Genomic DNA, 23,258 nt, shown 5'->3' with positions numbered 1-23,258 from the left:
AAGAATAAAATAGATCAGTCTGAGAAGGCTAACATGTAAATAGGGAGCAGATGCAGCTGTATGTAATGAATGAGGGATACGTGCACCACTGGAGAAGCCGTTAGAATTAAGAGAGAACTGCATAGACATCTCTGCTAATAGGTTAAAAATATGAAGCAATAGAGAAATATCCAGGAAAAAGATGTAGAAGAAGATGAGATTCTGTAATGTGTTTTGAGAATATTTCTGCGGTAATCACAATCCAGTTACTTGTATGACCTAAACAATGAGGAAAACAGACATTTCCTAATTTCATGGAAATCGATATCATTTAAATACAACTAGGTTATTACTCCACTCCAGTACTCTTGCTTGGAAAATCCCATGGACGGAGGAGCCTGGTAGGCTGCAGTCCATGGGGTCGCTGAGGGTTGGACATGACTGAGCGACTTCTTTCACTTTTCGCTTTCATGCGTGGGAGGGGGAAATGGCAACCCACTCCAGTGTTCTTGCCTGGAGAATCCCAGGGACAGGGATTCTAGTGGGCTGCCATCTGTGGGGTCGCACAGAGGTGGACACGACTGAAGCGACTTAGCAGCAGCAGGTTACTATCAGAAGATAGCTGACTCCATAGTGAATTAAATATTTTTAGATTAAAGAGCAAATGTAACCTCCTAGGCCAGGCAACTCTAGTTACAACTAGAGCAAACTATTTTCCTATCACAGATCTTACCAAGCCACCAAAAACAGTGATGCCAGAATCTGATAAAGTTGGGGAGTGCGGGAAGGAAAGAAAGCTGTTAACAGTTATAAAAATCCTAAGTAAAATATTAGTAAACTAAAGCCAGCAAATAAAAGAATAATCTGCCTTGATCAATTAGTTTATTCTAGAAGTACAAAAGAGTGTTCAACTTTGATCACTTGATAGATCAAAGGAGAAAAATCATACGATTAACATAGAGAAATATCCAAAAATCACCTGATAAATTTCAGTCAGCTTTCCAGATTTAAAATTTTTGGTGAAGCGGAGAATTCTTCCTTTATATGGTAAAATATATCAATCTCAAAATAGCTACATAGAGCAGCTTCCCCCTGGATGTTTAAAAATTTTAAATGAAAAAGTATTATTGTCAGAAGTTGAGGACATTCTGGGTCATCGAATGACATGGTAACTTCAAGAATAATCTGGCATGCCTTTTATCACTAGTGCTGTTGAGCACTTTGGGAAGGTTTTATCCAGTGCAATAAGATGCTAAGTGAGTATGAATATTAAAAAGACTTTGATACAATTATGTGTAGTTGATAAAGTGATCCACTGTAAGGCATTAATAGAGCAGTTAAAAGTTCAGTAATATGGAGGTGAATATTCACCCCTAGTCAGTTAAGAAGACAGAAGACTGACAGCTTGCTGCATCTGTGCCTGGACTGCTCTCCCAGTCCTGCCAGCCTCCCACAGACCTTCACCTGTTAGATCCTTAACTTTGCTCGGATCTGCCTTCACTGTCAGGCTCCAGGAGTTGGTGATGGACAGGGAAGTCTGGCATGCTGCAGCCCATGGGGTCGCAAAGAGTCAGACACAACTGAGTGACTTTCACATAAATCATCTCAAAGATGTTTTAAAAAAAGAAGTCTAGAAATAGATCCCTGGAGAAGGAAATGGCAACCAACTCCAATATTCTTGCCTAGAGAATCCTGTGGACAGAGGAGCCTGGTGGGCTGCTGTCTGTGGGGTTGCATAGAGTCAGACACGATTGAAGTGACTTAGCATGCATGATGCATTGGAGAAGGAAATGGCAACCCACTCCAGTATCTTGCCTGGAGAATCCCAGGCACAGAGGAACCTGGTGGGCCACCGTCTGTGGGGTCACTCAGAGTTGGACATGACTGAAGTGACTTAGCAGCAGCAGCAGCAGCAGCAGAAATAAGTTCCAGTGTCTAAATGTCTTATAAAGGTGGCATTCAATTGATAGTTTCATAAGTGGCCTTGAAGCAACTGGCTAACCATTTGGAAAATAGATAATTAGAAATTATTCCCTATGTCTTAGACCAGAATAGATCACATGACTTACAAATAGTGAAGGACATATGCAATTTGGACTTCCCTGGTGGCTCAGTGGCACAGAACCCACCTACGAATGTAGGAGGTGTGGGTTCAATTCCTGGGCAAGGAAGATCCGCTGGAGAAGGAAATGGCAACCCACTCCAGTATTCTTGCCTGGGAAATCCCATGGACTTTGTGCCTGGCAGGCTACAATCCATGGGATTGCAGAGTCAGACATAGCCACTAAACAACAACAGAAGCAATTTACAAAGAGATACAAATGGCCAATAAATCAAAAGGTTAGTTTTACTAGTGCTGTATTCAGATTGGGAAAGATAAAAAGAATGGCAATACTAAGTAGAGAGAGAGAGTGTTGCTATACACTGCAAACAGGAATGAAATTACTTTTAAGTATTGGGATGGAAATGGAGCAATATAATGGAAAATGTTAAAATTTTTACCTCAGCAATTACATGTGTTATACTTTAATTGCCCAGTTGAGTAAATTTGCAAAAAATATAGCCCAAGGATACTCACTGAAACAGTAGCTATATCAAGGAAATAAGAAAGGACATCTTAAATATTCAGTGTGAGGAATGTGGTTAAATTCTATACAATGGAATGCTGTATAGCTGTTTTAAATTATATAGATGTTTATTTGTTGAAACTGAAAAGAATCCCACAAAGTGGAGGGATTGTTAGAATACAGCCAATGTCTGTGCAGCGCTTTAGCACAGTGCTCAGTGGGTGGTAAGTTCGCAAATTGTACCTTTTTTAAAAGGTAGGAGAGAGAGGTTATAAATTATTGCATACTCAACTACTGATCAACAAGCATTACTGCTTCTTCATTCTTGTCAGACTAACGTCTTTCTCTGGGTCCATTACTTACCCTACTCTGACCACTTAGCTTTTTTTTTTTTTCTCTTTATTTTAGTTTATTTTTTACTTTACAATACTGTATTGGTTTTGCCATACATTGTCATGAAGCCGCCACGGGTGTACATGACCACTTACCTTTTAAACTCATATTTTTTTATTTTCCAGCACCAGCTCCCTCCTAGCCAGGGTTGTCAGCCCACTGCCCCTTTGCGTTTGCTTGCCATTGTGTTTTTGTATACCAGTCCTCCTGCCTGGAATACTCCTCCCCTTTCCGCACCCGAGTCTGAACCCATGCATCCTTGAAACCCCTCTGTGCTTTGTGAGACTTAACGTTCCGGCTTCAGTCTCTGCTCTCCACCAGGGCTCATGTGAGAATTCAGCTAAATTGGTTCATGTGGTTCCTTGAACGTGACTGCTGAATTAGAGCACGTGAAAAAAAAATAATTTATTGAAGCAAAATTCACATAACAAAAAATTAACCATTCTTTAGTGAACAAGTTCAGTGGTGTTCAGCACATTCCCTAGTTACTGCAGTTACCCTGAGACATGCCCATGATTCCAAGGTAAACTCCTATGTCATTCCCCTCCAAGGTGCAGTCTGTGTCTGTGGATTTTCCTATTCTGGGTATTTCTTAGAAATGGAATCATACTCTACGTGACCTTTTGTGTCTAGTTCCTTTCACTTCGTTTTTGCTTTGGAGGTTCTTACATGTTGTAATATGTCTCAGGACTTCATTCATTTTTAAGGCTGAATAATACTCCGTCACATATCTGTATCATAGTTTGTTTATCCATTCTCTGTTGATGGTCATTCAGGCTGTTTCCACCTTTTGGTGATTGTAAGTAGTGCTGCTGTGAATATGTGCGTGTGTACTTGTTTGAGTCCCGGTAGTCAGTTCTTTGGGGTGGGCACCTAGGAGTGCAGTAGTGGGACCCGTTGGTAATTCTGTGCTTAACTTTCTGAGGAACCACCCGGCTCTACAGTGATCACACCATTTTACATCCCCATCAACACTGCACAAGGGTTCAGTTTCTCTATCTTTTTCAACACCTGTGATTTCCCATAAAAAAATTTACGCCTATCGTAGTGGGTGTGCAGTGGCACCTCATTGGTTTGTATTCACTAATTAATAATGATGTAGAGCATCTTTTCATGTCCTCACTGGTTGCATATCTTTGGAGAGTTGCCAGTTCAACTCCTTTGCTCATTTTTAAATAGGATTGTCCTTTTTTTGTTGAATTTTACAATTTTTTTATCTTCCAGATACTAGACCCTTAGTACATATCTTTTAAAAATTAAAACCGTATGTATTTAGTTTTTCTGTTGTGCTGAGTCTTCACTGTTACGCGTGGGCTTTCTCCAGTTGTGATGAGTAGGGGCTCCTTTCTGGCTGTGACGTGTGGGCTCTAGGGCACAGGCTTCAGTACTTGCAGTACATAGGCTCAGTGGTGGTGGCTCCCAGGCCCAAGAGTGTGGGCTCAGTTGTGGCAAATGGGCTTAGTTGCCCTGTGGCATGTGGAATCCTTCTGGACCAGGGGTAGAACCTCTGTCCCCTGCACTGGCAGGCAGATTCTTAACCACTGGACTACCGTGAAATTTCCTTAGCACATATCTATCAACGTTAGGTCTTCCTGGCTTAACTTTGCTCTTCTCTTGGTGATTTTTTTTTTTTTAACCTCTGGTTTAGTTCAGTTTAGTCCAGTAGCTCAGTCGTGTCCGACTATTTGCGAACCCATGATCCACAGCACACCAGGACTCACTGTCCATCACCAACTCCCGGAGTCCACCCAAACCCATGTGCATTGAATCGGTGATGCCATCCAACCATCTCATTCTCTGTCGTCCCCTTCTCCTCCTGCCATCAGTCTTTCCCAGCATCAGGGTCTCTTCCAATGAGTCAGCTCTTCACATCAGGTGGCCAAAGTATTGGAGTTTCAGCTTTAGCATCAGTCCTTCCAATGAACACCTAGGACTGATCTCCTTTAGGATGGACTGGTTGGATCTCCTTGCAGTCCAAGGGACTCTCAAGAGTCTTCTCCAACACCACAGTTCAAAAGCATCAATTCTTCAGTGCTCAGCTTTCTTCACAGTCCAACTCTCACATCTATATATGACCACAGGAAAAACCATAGCCTTGACTAGCCAGACCTTTGTTGGCAAAGTAATGTCTCTGCTTTTGAATATGCTATCTAGGTTGGTCATAACTTTCCTTCCAAGGAGTAAGCGTCTTTTAATTTCATGGCTGCAGTCACCATCTACAGTGGTTTCGGAGCCCAAAAAATAAAGTCAGCAACTGTTTCCACTGTTTCCCCATCTATTTCCCATGAAGTGATGGGACCGGATGCCATGATCTTAGTTTTCTGAATGTTGAGTTTTAAGCCAACTTTTCGCTCTCCACTTTCACTTTCATCAAGAGGCTTTTTAGTTCTTCTTCACTTTCTGCCATAAGGGTGGTGTCATTTGCATATCTGAGGTTATTGATATTTCTCCCGGCAGTCTCGGTTCCAGCTTGTGCCTCTTCCAGCCCAGCATTTCTCATGATGTACTCTGCATATAAGTTAAATAAGCAGGGTGACAATATACAGCCTTGATGTACTCCTTTTCCTATTTGGAACCAGTCTATTGTTCCGTGTCCAGTTCTAACTGATGCTTCCTGACCTGCATACGGGTGTCTCAAGAGGCAGGTCAGGTGATATTCCCATCTCTTTCAGAATTTTCCACAGGTTATTGTGATCCACACAGTCAAGGGCTTTGGCATAGTCAATAAAGCAGCAATAGATGTTTTTCTGGAACTCTCTTGCTTTTTCCATGATCCAGTGGATGTTGGCAATTTGATCTCTGGTTCCTCTGCCTTTTCTAAAACCAGCTTGAACATCTGAAAGTTCACGGTTCACATATTGCTGAAGCCTGGCCTGGAGAATTTTGAGCATTACTTTACTAGCGTGTGAGATGAGTGCAATTGTGCGGTAGTTTGAGCATTCTTTGGCATTGCCTTTCTTTGAGATTGGAATGAAAACGGACCTTTTCCAGTCCTGTGGCCACTGCTGAGTTTTCCAAATTTGCTGGCATATTGAGTGCAGCACTTTCACAGCGTCATCTTTCAGGTTTTGAAATAGCTCCACTGGAATTCCATCACCTCCACTAGCTTTGTTCGTAGTGATGCTTTTTAAGGCCCACTTGACTTCACATTCCAGGATGTCTGGCTCTAGGTGAGTGATCACACCATCGTGATTATCTTGGTTGTGAAGATCTTTTTGTATAGTTCTTCTGTGTATTCTTGCCACCTCTTCTTAATATCTTCTGCTTCTGTTAGGTCCATACCATTTCTGTTCTTTACCAAGCCCATCTTTGCATGTTCCCTTGGTATCTCTAATTTTGTTGAAGAGATCTCTAGTCTTTCCCATTCTGTTGTTTGCCTCTATTTCTTTGCATTGATTGCTGAGGAAGGCTTTCTTATCTCTTCTTCCTATTCTTTGGAACTCTGCATTTAGATGCTTATATCTTTCCTTTTCTCCTTTGCTTTTCCCTTCTCTTCTTTTCACAGCTATTTGTAAGGCCTCCCAGACAGCCATTTTGCTTTTTTGCATTTCTTTTCCATGGGGATGGTCTTGATCCCTGTCTCCTGTACAATGTCACGAACCTCATTCCATAGTTCATCAGGCACTCTTATCAGATCTGGTCCCTTAAATCTATTTCTCACTTCCACTGTATAATCATAAGGGATTTGATTTAGGTCATACCTGAGTGGTCTAGTGGTTTTCCCCACTTTCTTCAATATAAGTCTGCATTTGGTAATAAGGAACTCATGATCTGAGCCACAGTCAACTCCCGGTCTTGTTTTTGTTGACTGTATAGAGCTTCTCCATCTTTGGCTGCAAAGAAAATAATCAGTCTGCTTTCAGTGTTGACCATCTGGTGATGTCCATGTGTAGAGTCTTCTCTTGTGTTGTTGGAAGGGGTGTTTGTTTGCTATGACCAGTGTGTTCTCTTGGCAAAGCTCTATTAGCCTTTGCCCTGCTTCATTCTGTATTCCAAGGCCAAATTTGCCTGTTACTCCAGGTGTTTCCTGACTTCCTACTTTTGCATTCCAGTCCCCTGTAATGAAAAGGACATCTTGTTTGGGTGTTAGCTCTAAAAGGTCTTGTTGGTCTTCATAGAACTGTTCAGCTTCAGCTTCTTCAGCATTACTGGTTGGGGCATAGACTTGGATTACTGTGATGTTGAATGGTTTGCCGTGGAAACGAACAGAGATCATTCTTTCATTTTTGAGATTGCATCCAAGTCCTGAATTTCGGACTCTTTTGTTGACCATGATGGCTACTCCATTTCTTCTAAGGGATTCCTGCCCACAGTAGTAGATATGATGGTCATCTGAATTAAATTCACCCATTCCAGTCCATTTTAGTTTGCTGATTCCTAGAATGTTGACGTTCACTCTTGCCGTCTCCTGTTTGACCACTTCCAATTTGCCTTGATATATGGACCCAATATTCCAGGTTCCTATGCAATATTGCTGTTTACAGCATCGGACCTTGCTTCTATCACCAGTCACATCCACAGCTGGGTATTGTTTTTGCTTTGGCTCCATCCCTTCATTCTTTCTGGAGTTATTTCCCCACTGATCTCCAGTAGCATATTAGGCACCTACTGACCTGGGGAGTTCCTCTTTCAGTATCCTATCATTTTGCCTTTTCATACTGTTCATGGGGTTCTCAAGGCAAGAATACTGAAGCAGTGTGACATTCCCTTCTCCAGTGGACCACATATTGTCGGACCTCTCCACTATGACCCACCCGTCTTGGGTGGCCCCACAGGGCATGGCTTAGTTTCATTGAGTTAGACAAGGCTGTGGTCCTAGTGTGATTAGATTGACTAGTTTTCTGTGAGTATGGTTTCAGTGTGTCTGCCCTCTGATGCCCTCTTGCAACACCTACCATCTTACTTGGGTTTCTCTTACCTTGGACATGGGGTATCTCTTCACAGCTGCTCCAGCACAGTGCAGCCGCTGCCCCTTACCTTGGACGAGGGGTATCTCCTCACCGCTGCCCCTCCTGACCTTGAACGTGGAGTAGCTCCTCTCAGCCCTTTTGTGCCCACGCAGCCACTGCTCCTGGGACGTGGGGTAGCTTGTAAAATGTTACCCAGTTGTAAAGATTTTGAAAGACGGGATGCTCCTTGTAACGTTTTTTGTTTGTCTTTTTTTTTGTTTTGTGGATTCTGCACATTGCAGTGCATAGTTAAGTGCTTAAGAGCTGTGAATCTAAAGCAAGGAGAATAACAAGGACTGTTTCCTTTTCAGAGTCATCCTTTTTGAATTTCCATGACTCCGACTGTGAACCCAAAGGATCACCACCCTGTGACTCTCTGCTTTCCCTTAACACTGAAAAGATTCTGGTATGTATCTTTTGTGCCTCCTGTTTTGGAAACACAGTGATACTAGTTCCATAAGGCAGAGATGGCCTCTGTTTATCAACCAGGAGTTGAATCCAGTTGCATAAAATAAAGATAGGTCATCTGTTGTTTATTCACACTGAACCATTATGTCTTATGACTTGGGTGGTTGGTCATTCTGGACCTAGGACTTTTTACTTTTAAGTTCCAAGGAATAAAAAATAAATAACTTTATTTCTAGGAGCCTTATGATTTCCAGGTGTAGTATAATCTTACTTTTCTAGCCTTGCTTGGGTATCTTTTATGTCTGTTTTTTTATCAGTACCAACTAAACTGTACAAGAGACCTCTCCATTCCGGAGCTGAGTACCTGGCACTGCGTACCTGTCTGTGCTAGCATGTGTCCCCCACCAGCCAGCTGCCTCAAGGTGCAAGGGTTGTGTGTTCCCACTTCATTCTGTGAGGCTGTTCTTTCAGTGCCCAACATTAACATTTTTCCTCCAGACCTTTTCCTTCAACATCCACATAGATTGTTTGCTTCTTTTGCTTCAGAATTTCCTTTTAGTATACTCTTTATTTTCCAGATAAAGCTCTGTCTTTTTATGGAAGAACTGCAGAATATGGGTAGAAATTGCAAACTAGTGAATGGTCAACTGATTATACCTAACTCGTTGCATAGCCGTCAACTTGATATAGAAAAAAACATGTCCAAAACTAGAGTGGGCTAACTTGTGAAGTAGTGAGTTAACCATCACTGAAGACATTTGAGTAGAAACTGGTTAATCCCCATCTTGGAGAAGCAAGTAGATTATGAATTATTAGGGACCTTCTCTCTGATTCAAATATTAGCTACTAGTTGCATTTCAGTTTAAGATGGCACTAGCTAGAAACCTATGGGAGAAAGCTTATTAATCTAGGCCTTTTGTGTTCCTGAGGTTGAAAATATGAGAGTTAAACTATTCATTTATTCATTAATTTTTCAGGTATTTATTTTGTATCTGTTTGTGCCAAGCGTTGTGCTAAGTAAGTACTTAGCCAGAGAATGGTAAGCCCAATAACCTTGGCCCCAGGACTTAGGGCTCCTGTAGCTCCTAATCAAATAATTATACGAATAAACATAGAAGTACAGTTGTGCAAATATATGAAGAAAAAACAAAGGGTCAGTATTCCTGAAGATATCAGGGAAATCAGGCAAGACAGGTTTTAGGATTTGAAAGATAAGCAGGGACCTGAAAGGTGGATTAAAATTAACCTGCTAGTAGTATGGGGCTGTGTGTTTAAACTACTTTGATAATAGCTGCCTGCTTTGTCCACAGAGGATATCTATAGGTATGATATTAGAAGTGGGAGAGATTCTTTTTTGATCAGGAAAATAATTTGTCCATATTACACTTTTCCTGCCCACTTCTGTTATAGAATAAAATAAAAACACTTTAAACTCAGATCTGCTCTTCAGTATAAATATATATATATTTTAAATTTCCGTCCGCGCAGCGCGTGCCACTGTCCGGCTGTGCACACCCGCATCGCCGCTCCGCTGTGTGCACTTCAGTATATTCAAGAGGTTGCTTGGTAAATGATTTATTTTCATGAGATTTTGTTTCTGTTCTCATCCCATCTTTTTCATGAAGACTTGGCAAATGGTAGACTCTCATTGAATACTGGATGAAATAATAAGGTTTTTAAAGTATTAAAAAGCCTTATCGACTGCTTTCCTTGGCCCTACACAGTTTATTTATTAGAGAAGTGTTTCACACCTGTGTGTCTGTGTGTAAGCAGCTGGTGAGGAGGAAGGACTTGTGTCTGGTCACAGCTGACACAGGTGCCGGGCCGCCTTCACGTGTTGTCGAATCTGTCGCTTTAAAAGAAACGGAACTTGGCTCCCATGTATGGAAGCTCCCAGCTGTAGAGCAAAGCAAGAAAGAGCTGGCAGAGTTCCTCTCTAGCCATTAAGGTTTTACTGGAAGAAATAAAGTGTAAATGTTCCCAAAGGAGTAGAGTTCTTTTTCATTTTGTTTGGGGTGAATGAAGTCCCAAGTTCTCTGAGGTGGGATGCTTTTCTGAGCTGTATCTTCTAACTTATGTTCTAAGCAGAGGCAGCTTATTCTTGGCCTGTTTTGTAGGCAAACCAAAAACCACTCTGTATCTGAACATCAGTCTGGACTTCAAGAGTATAGGGAAAATAGGTGGAAATGCCTGTTATTCTGTAGAGTCAGTGAAGCCCAAGAGACTACGGCTAATGAGAAGCGATCATTAGCTAAAGAGCATACCCATCAGTCAGAAGAGTCACCCATGGGGAAATATTTGACTGTCATACCTGCCTGTAGGCATCGATATGGTAGATTTAAAAAAAAAAAAAAAGGAATTCAAATAATTGAGATGTCACTGAGTTCTGATCCTGAAGTTTTGCCAAAAGCAACATTTTTAGTTTTATCCTAGCTTTTCCTATCTATATGTGTGTTCAAGTTTTAATCACATCTTAGATGACTCTGGTATGAAGTTATCATTTTAATCTGTATCCTGTAGGCTAAGCATATCATACCATAGCATCGACAGTTAAACCTTCTGACAAAGTGACGGCTGTTTGCATCTTCAGATATGATTTGTCTCCAGAGCACAACAGAGCCATCATTTTGTATGTTGGACCACTGCTGCCTGTAAAATCACTCCACTTACTAAATTAACTCTACTTTGTTTTCCCCTAGTTTCCACTCTTACTTTAGCTGTTGTACCAAGTGTGCATATGTGTGTCTGTGTGACTTCTTGTACTGTGTCAGGCCAGATGGTTCTGTTCAATGCCTGCTATGCGTTGTTTAAGCGCATCTTGCTTCTTGGTCAGATTTTACTGGCCCTGTGACGGCATCATCCCTGTACAACCTGTGTCTCTTACTTGTAAAGAGTTCTTTACAGTTTACAAAGTAATGTTCTCTTATCAAGCCACTTTGGAGACCAGTCACTAGAATGTGATCTTTGTAATGTGATTGACGTCATTGAATAGTCTGTGGAGGGAGCTTTGAAACAGCCAAGAAGATGAATCCTCATGAAATTAAAAAGATAGGTGTTCCTGGAAATCGAAAACCACAAGATGTGTCTTAAAGTACATCATTGATATGACTGAATGTCAATTTTCTTGCTTCCATATAAATTAAATGTAAGTTTAATTGTTTTAAATACAGGTTTCACTGTAAGTTTCTCTTCATTTGAGATAAGCTAAAATGTATGTTTGTCTTTATTTCAGAGCCAGGCCAAGTCTATTGCTGAACAAAAGAGATTCCCATTTGCTACTGATAATGACAGCACAAATGAAGAATTAGGTGAGGCTTGACTTGGGGGCTTTTCTTGGGACATTTGCCTGGAGTTTATGATTAGGTGTAGAGTGGGTAGGCAGGATGGTGTGGCAGAAAGGACACAGCCTGGCTCTGCCAGCGTGAGCGGTTTGATCTTGGGTAGGGCGTTCAGCCCTTGTCAGGGTTTGATATTCATTATGTCATAAAATAAAAGGTCTGGATGGAATCAGTGTTTCTTTGGAAATTAATAATTATGGTATGAGTTCTAACGAGCTATTTAGTTCAGTTCAGTCACTCAGTCATGTCCAACTCTTTGTGACCCCGTGAATCGCAGCACGCCAGGCCTCCCTGTCCATCACCATCTCCCGGAGTTCACTCAGACTCACGTCCATCAAGTCAGTGATGCCATCCAGCCATCTCATCCTCTGTCGTCCCCTTCTCCTCCTGCCCCCAATCCCTCCCAGCATCAGAGTCTTTTCCAATGAGTCAACTCTTCGCATGAGGTGGCCAAAGTACTGGAGTTTCAGCTTTAGCATCATTCCTTCCAAAGAAATCCCAGGGCTGATCTCCTTCAGAATGGACTGGGTGGATCTCCTTGCAGTCCAAGGGACTCTCAAGAGTCTTCTCCAACACCACAGTTCAAACACATCAATTCTTTGGCTCTCAGCCTTCTTCACAGTCCAACGAGCTATTAGCACCCATTAAAAGATGATTTGTGTGCTGCCATCAATATGAGCAATACAGAAGTGAAAGCAGAAGAGAACCACACCTCCTTTAGCCTCTGTGTCATGACGTGGCTGCGTTGGATTAGTGTTACTCATGGTTCCAGTCAGTTATTGTTGGTCCAAACTCGTGGGTGTAGAAGATTGAGCTCATTCTGATCTGCAGATGGGTCATGCTGTTTGGCTTGTTCAAGGCGTGTCTTGAAACAGCCCGGTTTCGCCAGTGCCTGATACGCTTTGGGTGTGTCTCCATCATTGCCTAGTCAGCTCACACTTGAAGGAGTGGAAGCAAATTGAATACAGGACTGAAGAGTGCAGCTGGACAGATTCCACAGAAGGGTGTGCTCCTGGTAGCCCAAAGCACCTGAAGAACTTTCTGTCTGATTTACACATAATTATTTTTATCCTTTCTGCTGCCATATCCATTTTATGTTAAGGCTGAGCACTATTTTGAAAATATTAATCACCTTTTATTTGTATTCTTTGAGTAAGCTTTGAGAATTATCGTTTAAGGCATCAGATTTGGTCTCCTTTGTAATCCTTGAATTCTATTCAATCTTATATTCATTTATTAAATAATGAATTAAGAGTGTACTATGTGCCAGGCCTGTCCTATGCTCTAAGAGTAATCCTAGTACATCCTGGGATAGTATAGGCTCCAAGCTGGTTTAGGATCTTCTGAATGTCAGTATTTATTATTTTTTTTCTTGGAAAAATGACCTCTGTAAGCATACATGTTGCAAGGAGATGTGAAATTGCTGGTTAATAACGATTTCTGGGAGATTCCATTTATCCTAGTTTTCTCTTTATGTCTTTGAACTCTCACAACTAAATTTAGATCCTGCTGCTGCTGCTGCTAAGTCGCTTTAGTCATGTCCGACCCTGTGTGACCCCATAGACGGCAGCCCACCAGGCTCCCCCGTCCCTGGGATTTTCCAAGCAAGAACACTAGTAGTAATTTTTTTGTACAAGATTCAGATTACTTTTCAATACATATATATGTGCTAGTCATGTCCAACTCTTGTGACCCCATGAGCTGTAGCCCGCTGGGGTTCTCTGTCCACGGAATTTTACAGACAGGAATACTGGAGTGGCTTGCCATTTCCTCCTCCAGGGGATCTTTCCAGCCCTGGGATCGAACCTGTGTCTCTTTACGCCTCCTGCACTGGCGGGTGACTCTTTATCACTGTGGTGCCTGGGGGTTTCCTAAAAAAAACAAAAATACCTACTTTTAGATGGAAAGATTTGAGAGCTGCATTTGGTTTTATTTGAAAGGAGTTCAACACCTTGGCCATGAACAACAAATTAAGCATGTTGCTAAATGTAATATTTATCCCCTAAAGCTGGATTTGTTTTTATGGGTCACATTCATTTGTTCATTCAATAGACACTTACTGATTTGAGAAGGTAGAGAGGAAGTTCTGAAATTTTTAGATCTGCAAGAATCTCATGCAATTAAGGAGTAATTGAGTTACAATACATGTAAATGGTTAGGATTGTGCCTGGTACCTATTAAGAATATAGTGCATGTTACTATTATTGTTATTGTTATTTTTACTACTAATGCTCCTATTCCCACCAAAGAGGTCTCTGGCTACATTATCTGCTACAACTATCTGAATAGTATCCACTCCTGTTATTCTGAATATGAGTTTGACTTTAATTATCTTTTCAAAGAAATTAGGATGAAAACAGACCTCTTTTCATGTTGAAGAGTGCATCCCAGAGCTCTTGTATTATTATGATGCTCAGTGTTTTGAACTTTACTTTTCTGAGGTTAGTTATAAAATCTCTTTCTGCATTTAATGTATTTACTACTTTTTACTGTCAGGGAATTTAAACTGAATGACATTAAAAGTTTCAGTTGCCCATCTCCTTGGACACTTATGTCCTTAAACTAGAGGGTCACAATAAAGCTTTTTTTTTTGCAAAGAAGTAGATCAAATAAGATCAAATATTGAATTAAGAATATAAGTTTTCAGAAATATTGGGGGCTTTAGGGAATTAGGGCAAATATTGCAGGTGGAAATATATTCTAGATTAAAATTAAAATTTATTGGTTTTTTTTTTTTGGACAGGTGACGTTTAGTCAAAATACTGCCATGTTTGAACAGGTTGTCCTGACTCTAACTTCAAAATACCATGGACATAAGCAGTTTGATTAAAAACTGTTATGATCTTTAGAGTATATTTTGAGTAATGTTTGGCTGTATTTTAAATAGAAGAGCTAGGGAAAAGACTGCAACTGCATATTGCCGTGGGGTGAATTAGACCTACAGTTAAGCATTATGTTAATACTTATATAATACTATGGTAATTGGAACCTCTCTTTTTGCTCTTAGTAGGTAATTGGCAGAAAATTGGGCACCTGCAGATACTGAGATATGTGATGCTCTTTGTTTATTTCTTCTAATGTTCATAGTAAAGTTACATTGCTGTGTTATATGGATATTATACAGGCTTATTACTAGCTCCTTTGAAATACAGATAGGAAATACCATAAAGATTACTTGATATTTGAAAGTGAGTGATGGGCTTAGACAAAGATAATTGCTTTTTGCAGGCAGATGTTTTATAGATATCTTTAATAATTTAAACCTAGATAGAATTAGACTGACTAGCAAATACCAAATGGTAGGAGAATTCAATTACACCTTATTAACTCTAAGTTTCCTTTAACTGCTTCTCGTCCTTGGAGCTGCCTTTTAAGATTTGGTGAAGAATTTAGTTGCCTGTTTCAGTCCGAATCCTTTATTCATTCCTTTAATGTTTCTGTGTTCTTTATCCTAGCTATTGCGTATGTGTTGATTGGCAGTGGTCTCTATGATGAAGCAATAAGACATTTTTCAACAATGCTTCAGGTAATTTTTCTTCTTAATCATATAATTGCAAGTTTATAGTAATGACAAAAATATGGACTTATGTGTAACTAAAGTGCTGCAATAAAACATAGATTTTAAGATTTTACAAGAAAGTAAAGGAAATCAGCCCTGACTGAGCCCTTTCTTGGTGGTGCAGGCCTCATAACATGCTCTCACTGAATCTTTGCTGTGTCACTTTATTTTAAAGGAGATCAGGCAATTTGCTTGTAGTCTCCCCACCATCAACAGGCAGAGATGAGATTCAAATGCAAGTTTCAGAAAGATAAACATCAGCTTCAATTCATTTTATTGTCTCCCTTGATATCTCTCATGAGATGCAGACACTGGAAATTCTTGGAATTGCGGATGTTTACTCTCTGTGCAGGTGCTGATCTGCATGGTTAAGTCCACTCATGGATTTGTTTCTCACCGTAAAGTATAAGACCCTTCAGTCGGAGCATTTGACCTCTGCTTATTGATGGCTGTGTTAAAGTCTGGTTCAGACCAAGTGCTTAAATGCCTCAGTGTAAGAGCTGCATAGGAGACCTGCAAAATGCAGCCTGACATTATGGTCCATATGTCTTGGGTCATTATTTAACTGTATTCTGGTAGATGCTTGGCCATTATCCATTATCTGTTCAGGACGGTCAAGTAGGGTTAGAAATACCTGAGTTCTAATCTATCTCTGCTGCTCACTAGAAAGTTATTTAACCTCCTGGATTACGGGCATATTAATAACTGCCTCCAAAAATACTCTAGTTCAGTTTAAATGAAATATCTTAAAAAAGCACTTTACTGGATGCCTGGCACGTACAGTGAGCGCTCAGTTAATTTCAGCCACTCAGAGTACCGTTCTGGCATATTCGTCTGTGCTCATACAATAAGAGCCAGTAGACAGTTTACAATTCAGCAGGCTGATTAAATTTTAAAATACCAGTTTTGAAAATTTTGCTCTTCTTTTCTCTTTTTAAACATAGAATGAATTATGTTGATAACTTAGTCTTCATTCTCAAATAATCAATGAGATGTTTTTATAGTTATTACTTTAAACTCCTTGCATCTAAACGGCTGTGTGTTTGAGTGGTCATATGGGATAATATTCTTCAGTGGAGTCTAAAGTACAATGGGTAGATTATAAAGTTTTAAAAATCATCCTTTTGTTTAACGTTGCAGTATTTAAAAAAGTAAGAAAGCACTGGTTTGAAAAGGGGGCTTTGATGCGTTTATAAGAGCACATATCAGTTAATTTATGATAGCAATCAGAAGACAACAGTTTGAGCTTGCAGATGTGTTATCAGTTCATTCAGCTTTTTGAAAAATATTATCTGTCTAGTTAAAGGTAATCTAACAATGTTAAAATAAGTAATAAAAAATTTCTCAATTCTCCCACTCTAACATTATATAAGTTTTTTGTTTATGACCTTTTCAAAGTATGTGTTTGTTTTTTTATAATCTGAATATATATACTATTTTGTATTACTTTTTCACTTAATTTTATAAAGTTTTTCCATGTTTCTCTACAGTTATTATTTTAATGACTCTATAGTATCTCTGGTGTCCATTTATTATTGTAACACTTCTCTTGCAGTTGTGTTCAGAAAGTAGATCAGAATTTTTCTCTTTGTGCTAAGAAAAGATATTAATATACTGACGTTTGATGTAGTATTTTCATCAATCTACATTGGGTTGCTTTCAGCTGATAGATTTTTCTTTGAGAATGCATGCAGTATAAATTGGACTGCTGATTCTGGTGATCCAAGCTACTGCTGGGGCGGGAATGGAAGTCAGGGGCGCAGCAGAAAGTTCAGGTGCTCCAGGCCCACGGGAGACAGGCCCGTGCCATCCTTCAGAGCACTTCTTACCCGGAACTCAATGCCTTGGCTTTCGTGCTGGTGCTCTTCTCGGTGACGTCTCTCTTCCCTTTCGTTTCGGTTCTTCCCAGCCTTTTCTGCATCATAAGACATGTGGAAAATCGTTTTTTCGTGACACACTGGAATAATAAGCAGGAGCAAGTTTAGAGGCATCCATACAGAGCTTGGTGAATATCTGTCACACTTTATATGACTGCGGTAAATATATAATACAAAGATTTGATGTTGAATGATAAAATTCTTTTTTAAATTTTAATAAGACTTGATCCTGCTTTTCTGGATGTAGTTTTTCTATATTAGGCGTTATGAAATTGATGCGCATAATTCCTACGAAAGAGTTTTTCATTGATTTCTTCAAGTTCTTGATAGCCAATCTCATCAAGGAACTCTACAACCAGGCGGGAGTGAATGTCCAAAGAATAGTTATTGCTGCTTCTTTCACTGACCAAAACTCTTTTTCTTATCGTGAATCAGAATTTACATGTCAGTCTCTTTCATTTTATTTTTACAGTATGACCATTCTTTAAATCTAAGTGCTCTTCCTTTTCTCTTTTTGGCAAATGTAGCAATACTTTGTCTTGCAGTAAAGAAATTGGTTTTTAGCCCAGCAATACTTTTTATTTTTATTGTCCAGTATTCAGAAGAGTGGTAAAGTATTTCTTCAAGCTTGGAGAGTTGTTGCCTAATTAGGACTCAACCCAGTATCACTGGAGGATCACTTCTGTCAATACATTGTGTCAGCTATTAGATGTCCATCTGTTCCTTGCAGGACCTTCTACATGTGCAAAAACCCCGTATTTTTCTTGGCTGCGCCACGTTTTAGCTGCAGCATGTGGGATCTAGTTCCCTGACCAGGGATTGAACCCAGGTCCCCAGTGTTGGGAGCATGGAGTCTTGGCCACTGGACCACCAGGGAAGTCCCCAAAATTCTATATTTTTAACCTGGTAAACACACCTTAGCAAATCTTCAGTGATAACTGTTCACAGACAGACTTTTCCAGCTTTTTTAGTTTGTCGTTGTTGCTGTTTAGTAGTGAAGTCTTGTCTGACTCTTTGCAAAACCGTGGACTGTAGCCTCTCCAGCTCCTCTGTCCATGCGATTTCCCAGGCAAGAATACTGGAGTAGATTGCCGTTTCCTTTTTAGCTCGTTAACTCTTGACAAAATGTTTCTTTCAGACATACTGCAAGCTCCAGCTTGAAGCAACAACGCATGGAATCAGATTCCATTCATAGAAAGCTGAAGACAAATGGGGCCATGGGTGCTGGGATTTTATTATATTTACTGTATATATAAGATCATTTAATGTGAAATTTGGATCTGTGCTCAAGGACACATATTCCAGAATGACCTTTTGATGTAAAGCTTTTATACCTTCTCATTGGCTTAGTTACAGGATCAGAGAACAAACTTATGGGATATTTCCATAATCTTTGTTGTTTTAATGTGTTCATTTTAATATTTATCCAAATGTGGATTGTTTAGAACATCTTTAAAGGAAGACAGTATTCCCTGAGCATCACAGTTTCCAACTAAACACGATTTCAAGATTTATTAGATCTGTCCATCTTCGTTGGAAACTCTTGATTTTAAAAGCTTATCAGTCGGTACTGTCTCCATGTCCGTGTCTTTGTGTCCTTTCCACATGTGTTGGTGCCTCCATCACAGTGTTCTTGAAAGCGGGAAACTCTCCTGATTTCTGTGCTGCTTCGATGCTCATGCAGGGCTGGGTGACCTAAGTACTGTGATGATGTTCAATGAGGCAGTTGACCTTTGCTATTAGTTGTGTGACTTTGAACTCATCTGACTCTGATCTGATTGTAATGGAACTGAATTCATGAAAGAACTTTGTTTTTTTTAACAGCAGAGAAAATGTAAAGCATTCCTCTGCTCATGATCTTGTAGTCTTACTTTATGCACGTACGTACGTGCACCTGCCGCTCACACAGAACTCCGTCCTCCTTACATTGCTGGGCACTGTCGCTTTTTACTTCTTTGTCTCTGATCCAGTGACTTGCAGGTTTTAACAAAAAGCCAACCTTGTGGTGGAAAAATGAATATTTGTAAATTTTAAAATCACTATGTAAATAATATAATGAATATGGTAAATTAGACGTTTATGGATTTTAAAAAAAATATTATTTTTAATTTGAGACATCTAAGTGGGCCTGACTCCAGTAAGCTATCTTATTATACTATGATTTTGTATTTGCACAAAGTGAATAATATTGGACAATTGAAACATTAGTTTAATTCATTTAAAATTCTGAAAGGTTTATAAAGTGTAAGTATTATTAAACTCGTGTATTCAAAAATACTTCAAAATGATATGCTGAGCTCAATTTGTTTTTAGAAATAAACATTTTTTTATTTGAAAAAATAGTTCATTGTAACATTTCATAAAGAAAGAATTGTGTCTTGTTAACATCCAAAGCCTGTGATAAAATAATAAAGACTATATAAAATTATATAAAATAATAATAGACTATATTGTGGTATGATAGCAACCACAATAATTATATGGGGCTTCCCAGGTGGTGCTAGTGGTAAAAAACCCACCTGCCAATGCAGGAGACATAAGAGATGTGGGTTGGATCCTTGGGTTGGGAAGATCCCCTGCAGGAGGGCATGGCAACCCACTCCAGTATTCTTGCCTAGAGAATCCCCATGGACAGAGGAGCCTGTAGGGCTACAGTCCATCGGGTTGCAAAGAGTCAGACACGACTAAAGCAACTTAGCACACGTACACAGTAATTATATATTCTTCTATGTTGTTGGAAAGGAATTCTAAATATATATATCTATATGTTGAACAATAGAGGAAACTTAGAGTAACATGCCTCTGTTAAGTATTTAGGTTTTCTCCATTCAATTTACAATAACAAAATGGATGTTTAGTTATTGTGATTGTTATCATGGTTATAGTCTAGTATTACGGGTTCCAAATCAACGGCATACTCTCCCCTGAGCCTGCCACATCCCCCCACCCACAACTGGAAAAGAGTCTCTAGTCATACCCTCGTGTTGCCAAGCTCAATGAATGGCACCCCTCCGTAGGGTTACAACATGCTTCACACATGTGTGTCGCTTACTTCATCACCAGCTCCGTCTGTGTATCTCCTAAGTATCTCCTTCATCCATCTGCTTCTCCCAGCTCTATTCAAACCATGGCCAGCCACTTTGATCTGCCAGATGACAGATGGGGCCAGCGTTTCCTGGCTTCTCTGCTCACACCCTTCACACACATGCACATGTGCACGCTGTACAGACATGTACTTTAAACACTCATATACTTTGCTGTTGGTTTTAGGTTAAAGATAAAAACCTTTAATATGGTTCCTACCTGCTTCTCCAACCTCAGCTTGGAGATGCAGTATTCCTTGCTTCTCTCAGAGTCTTTGCACCATCTGGACCAGTCATTCTGGGATTCCCCCACCCCCTAAGATCTCAGTCTAGGTATTTAAGTCTTTATACATTTTATAAAGCACCATTTATCTCTCTCACACTTACTGAGGGTGTAACATTTATATTTTTGGTTCTTTGGCTGTGCTCCAAGAAAACAAGAATCTTTTGCCGTGTGTGTTGGTTTTTCTTACTGTGGTATTTGTAGCACATGGGATGGGGCATGCTTATAGCTGGCCCTGAGTAAATATTTGTTGAAAGAATGACTAACCTCCATATGACATATAGAAACAGAGGAGGGGAGCATACCTATTTTCCAGGGGCATCTGTAAGGAGTTAGAGAAGAGGGAGTGTTGAGCTGAGACTTGGAGGATGGAAAGATTTTCCTGGGCATGGAGACAACGGGTGAGTGTTTCAGGCAGATGAGAGCATTTGCAAATGCACCCAGCTTGGAAGCCCGTGCTGCATCTAGGGAACTACTAAGTAATGCCAATTTTTAGAGTATGAACTGGGAGTGGGGGAGTGAAAGGAGGTGAATGGTGATGCAGAAAAGTGATCAGTGATTTTTGCAAAGGCATTTAGATGTCACCTCACTGTTTTTTCAAATCCTGAGGCGCTACCCTTTAGTGGGTGCTAAAATTAATTGGTGACAAGACTAACATTTTTTATTTTTATTTTTTTAATTTTTATTTTTTTTATTAGTTTTTTTATTTTTTAAATTTCAAAATCTTTAATTCTTACATGCGTTCCCAAACATGAACCCCCCTCCCACCTCCCTCCCCACAACATCTCTCTGGGTCATCCCCATGCACCAGCCCCAAGCATGCTGCACCCTGCATCAGACATAGACTGGCGATTCAATTCTTACGTGATAGTATACATGAGACTAACATTTTTTAAATGAAATATACCCTGATAAGGAAATATCAGATAACATTGTGTATAGCAAGGCTTGATGAGACTTAGTGACACTTTTGTTTCTGATGTGTTTGTGTGTATATTTATGTATATATGTATGAGTATACTGTGTCACAGTGTAAAATGTATTTCTTAAAGTGAAAAATGTTTGAATTTTGCTGTTGTAGGTGTTGGGAAGCCAGTGAATAGTTTCAGCCAGGGAAGTGTCATGATCAGACTTAATTCACTCTTAATATGGGCCTGGAGACTGGATGGGAAGAAACAGGAAGTGGTTGAGGCCATTGCAGTTGCCACGTGAGAGGAAGTGGCTGCTGGATCAGGAGATGAAACTACCAGGATTTCTTGAATAGGTGTGTTGGCTGGGGAGGTGAGGATGACTCCCAGAGTGGCTGGTGTGGCCACAGGGTATGTGGAGATGTCAGTCAAACAAGAACAACTCTATTTATTTTCCGCTTTTTCTCTTGAATGGCAATCGCTTCACAATGCTGTGTGAGCTTCTGTACAGTATGAATCAGCCATGTGTGCTGTGCTGTGCTCAGTCGCTCAGCCGTGTCCGACTCTCTGTGGCCCCACGGACCGTAGCACACCAGGCTCCTCTGTCCATGGGGGTTCTCCAGGCAGGAATACTGGAGTGGGTTGCCGCGCCCTCCTCCAGGGGATCTTCCCAACCCAGGGATCGAACCCATGGTTCCCGCATTGCAGGCAGATTCTTTACCATCTGAGCTACCGGGGAAGTCCAAGAATACTGGAGTGGGTAGCCTATCCCTTCTCTAGCGGATATTCCTGACCCAGGAGTCAAACTGGGGTCTCCTGCATTGCAGGCGGATTCTTCACTGGCTGAGCTACCAGGGAAGCCCAAATCAGTCATAAATACACATATATCCCCTCCTTCTTGAGCCTCCCTCCCACTCCCCATCCCACCCCTGCAGGTCGTCACAGAGCACCAAGCTGAGCTCCCTGTGCTAAGCAGCAGCTTCCTGCTAGCTACCTGTTTTACACATGGTAGTACAGATATGTCCGGAGAAGGCAGTGGCACCCCACTCCAGTACTCTTGCCTGGAGAATCCCATGGGCAGGGGAGCCTGGTGGCTGCCGTCTATGGGGTCGCACAGTGTCTATGGCTGAAGCGACTTAGCAGCAGCAGCAGCAGAGATACGTCAGTGCTGCTCTCTTGATTCATCCCATCCTCTCCTTCCCCTACTGTGTCCACAAGTACATCCTCTGTGTTTGTGTCTCTGTTCCTGCCCCACAGAAAAGTTCATCAGTACCATAACTCTTTATTTAAATGTACTTTTTCCTAATTTACCTCTTGTCATGTTATAAACATTTTCTCAGCTGAGGAGAAAAGCTTCTTGGATAGAGTATCTTGAGACAAATCTGAAAGTGGGGTTTGCTTTCACCGGCGCCTGTCCTCGGCAGGCGTGAGCTGCGTGGGGTCACCAGCCGCCCCCACTGCCCGATCTGGAGGAGGTGCTGCTCTGTCGCTGTACTGTCTCCTGGTGGGCGCCGGTCCTGGGGAAACACGTGAAGACTGTCTTAGTTTGATTCCTCGGTGGGGAACTCTCTTTCCTGCTTTTCCTTACTCTCTGGCCCTGGATCCCACTCCCAAGCTACTTGCTCTGCCTTTCAGCCAGGAAGAATATTTAAATGTTGAAGTTTTATCTCCAGGTGATAGAATTATAGGGTGCCCTTTACCTTCTTTTTTGTGCTTTGCTTCATTTTCTAAATTTTCTATAATTTGTAATAAGTTTTCTATTTAATTTATTTAAATACAATATTTCCAATTGATAGTAAAGTTTTCTATTACTTTCTGTAGTATGTTTTACTTACTGCTGCTGCTAAGTCGCTTCAGTCGTGTCCGACTCTGTGCGACCCCATAGATGGCAGGCCATCAGGCTCCACCATTCCT

General features: G+C 40.7%; 1 protein-coding gene across 11 annotated transcripts in view; it reads left to right on the top strand.

Annotated features, from left to right (window-relative positions):
• The window catches only part of TTC13 (tetratricopeptide repeat domain 13), an 81,463-nt gene that overhangs the window by 12,738 nt on the left and 45,467 nt on the right, over positions 1 to 23,258 (top strand). For all 11 annotated transcript variants that reach the window (XM_042241103.1, XM_042241102.1, XM_004021348.5 and 8 more), the window contains exons 2-4: positions 8,200 to 8,294; positions 11,529 to 11,604; positions 15,090 to 15,160. In XM_042241103.1, the coding sequence (XP_042097037.1) occupies positions 8,200 to 8,294; positions 11,529 to 11,604; positions 15,090 to 15,160 (242 nt within the window). The remainder of the gene's footprint in view (positions 1 to 8,199; positions 8,295 to 11,528; positions 11,605 to 15,089; positions 15,161 to 23,258) is intronic.

This window comes from Ovis aries, chromosome 25 (assembly GCF_016772045.2).
Source record: "Ovis aries strain OAR_USU_Benz2616 breed Rambouillet chromosome 25, ARS-UI_Ramb_v3.0, whole genome shotgun sequence".
Lineage (NCBI taxonomy): Eukaryota > Metazoa > Chordata > Mammalia > Artiodactyla > Bovidae > Ovis > Ovis aries.
The sequence above is the reverse complement of the archived record's forward strand: the minus strand, read 5'-3'. Positions and strand labels throughout refer to the sequence as shown.